The sequence below is a fragment of the Palaemon carinicauda genome, chromosome 27 (assembly GCF_036898095.1).
Source record: "Palaemon carinicauda isolate YSFRI2023 chromosome 27, ASM3689809v2, whole genome shotgun sequence".
Classification (NCBI taxonomy): Eukaryota; Metazoa; Arthropoda; class Malacostraca; order Decapoda; family Palaemonidae; genus Palaemon; species Palaemon carinicauda.
Window position 1 is genome coordinate 93,062,772 of NC_090751.1, and position 2,500 is coordinate 93,065,271.

General features: G+C 39.4%; 1 protein-coding gene across 1 annotated transcript in view; it reads left to right on the forward strand.

Moving 5' to 3' along the window:
• Window positions 1-2,500, forward strand: part of LOC137620806 (protein turtle-like) — a 166,688-nt gene that overhangs the window by 87,257 nt on the left and 76,931 nt on the right. Inside the window, exon 10 of the mRNA XM_068351255.1 lies at window positions 1-36. This exon is cut by the window's left edge and continues 95 nt beyond it. Within this exon, the coding sequence (XP_068207356.1) occupies window positions 1-36 (36 nt within the window). The remainder of the gene's footprint in view (window positions 37-2,500) is intronic.

Below are 2,500 nucleotides of genomic sequence, written 5' to 3' on the forward strand. Positions count from 1 at the left end.
AATCCTCAGCCCTACAGAGTCACCTGGGAGAAAGACGTAAGTAATAGCTGGAAATACTCTGTGTAGATACATAAGCTCGACTGAAAATTCTATGCAGTGCCGGCTGCTTGATTTATTGGCACTGCAGTGGTATCTATTGCCAAAGTTTCCCTACAGAAATACAAATTAATTGGCGATTTGCTTGTTTAACGTTTTAATGGTAATATAGCTGTGTATGAATGATAAAGTTACAATAAGTTATTTGTGCTTTTTTCTTCCATGACACACACACACACACACATATATATATATATATATATATATATATATATATATATATATATATATATATATATATATATATATATATATATATATATATATATATATATATATATATATATATATACATAGGCTATATATATGTATATATATATATATATATATATATATATATATATATATATATATATATATATATATATATATATACATATATATATATATATATATATATATATATATATATATATATATATATATATATATATATATATATATATATATATATATATATATATATATATACACATTACCATGTGTATAATACACGCTCGTACATTGTAATAGTTTATACATTTCTCTTCTTATCACTCGTTCTCCCCGCAGTGTTGATAGACCAACTTCTATTATCCTTCTAGCACAAGCTTTATCATGTTTTAAGTTTTGTAACATTCTTCCTCGCAAGTGTCTGGATATAAATTCGACCATTGTTTAATAAAGTTTAGTTGCATTTACTTCGCTTCTCATTTATCACCTGACTGGCACCTCGCACATAGGTGACGTCCGGAGTGAGTAGCTCCGTGCCATCCCCCCCCCCCACCTACTGCAGTGTCTTATTGTTTGATGATGCGGCCTTCCGACACTAACTCTCTTATAAACACCACATCCATGAAACTACCACCCTTCACTAGTACAAAGACATTCGCCTGGTTTCAGCGCGCTGAGGTCTAGTTTAGCATCAAGGGTGTGAGTCAGTCAAGCACCAAAGCAGACTATGATCTTACGGCAAACCCCGAGGATACTTTCCTGGAAATCTACTATGGGCTTTGCGAGCAAGAGGACACACTAATAACGTTCAACCCACTCAAAACATACCTCCTGGAGCAGTACTTGCCATTGCTAGCCTCCATAGCCAAACTTTTTCAGCTCTCAACTGCTGTTGGTGAACCATAATACTTTGCTCACCCTCAGAAAAATTACTTGTATTTTTTTACTGCAACCTGCCGCAAACGGCTCTCGTGAGCTAAATCTACTTCGTACCCTTTGGGTATGACGCTTACCCGATCCAGTATGAGCTGTCATACCGATGTCAATATTTTGTACATGAAGAACCTGACCAAACTCAAAGCCCATACAGACAAACACTTCACACCTTCAAGACCTCCAGCATTGCCTCTACTCCAGACAAAGCGGACAGCTATTCAACATTAACCGAAGCTGACGTATATGTGGTGGGACACAAATGGCCACCACATGATGTGCCAGAGCGGCCACACAGCTGCCCACCACCCACCACTCACTCACGCCCCAACCAATGACCTCTACAGCCACTTACTGATGTCCATCACCTTCAGTTTTGCTTCTAACACTCCAGATTCGGGGCAACTGCATTGAAATATGCGAAGTTTTCAGTGGCCAAAAAAGTAGGCCATTGCTTGTGGTGGTGGCCTCGCCTGTCACTAATCTTTTCTTTTTACATTATGCAATTACTTGCATTCCATTTTTGGTAGACACGGGTACGTGCCGTTCTCTTCTACCAAGGCCAGTCTCCAGAACACGACATACATAGTCTGTCTAAATCTGTCAATGCCCGCTGGTAGCTACCAATAGTTCTGTGATACCCACCTATCGTTATGAGAACCTCACATTATTGTTGGGAAGCACCAAATATCCCTGAAAGTATCTCATTGCTGCCCTCACACTAACAACTCTTGTTGCGGATTTCCTCTAACATTTCCACTTGGTGGATGTTGCTCTCCAATGACTAGCCAACCCTGAATTTTATTCAACAACATCTCTCCAATCAACCCCTCCAACCTTGCTCTTGACATCCATGCACCCACAGATGGTTACGGCCACCTTCTCACGTCTTACACGGATGTTTTCTCTCCAGAATTTCATCAAATACCCTTGGTTCCCTCCAAACACGGTATTTATCACCATATTAAGATGACGGGGTTCCCAGTATTTGCCAGATTCAGGTGTCTTGCACCAGATCATTTAGCAGACACTAGATGCACATTCGCTGAAATGGAAGAACTGAGCCTTTACCAAAAGGCTTCAAGCAAGCCCCTGGTCGTCATCCTTGCATATCATTCTGAAGAAAGATGGCTCTCAGAGTCTGTGTGGGTATTACAGGATCACTACCACTCCACTCCCAAACATTGCTAACTTGACCTCCTACTTGCACAAAGTTAAGATTTTCTACACGCTTGATCTCCTGGAGAGGTATTATCAG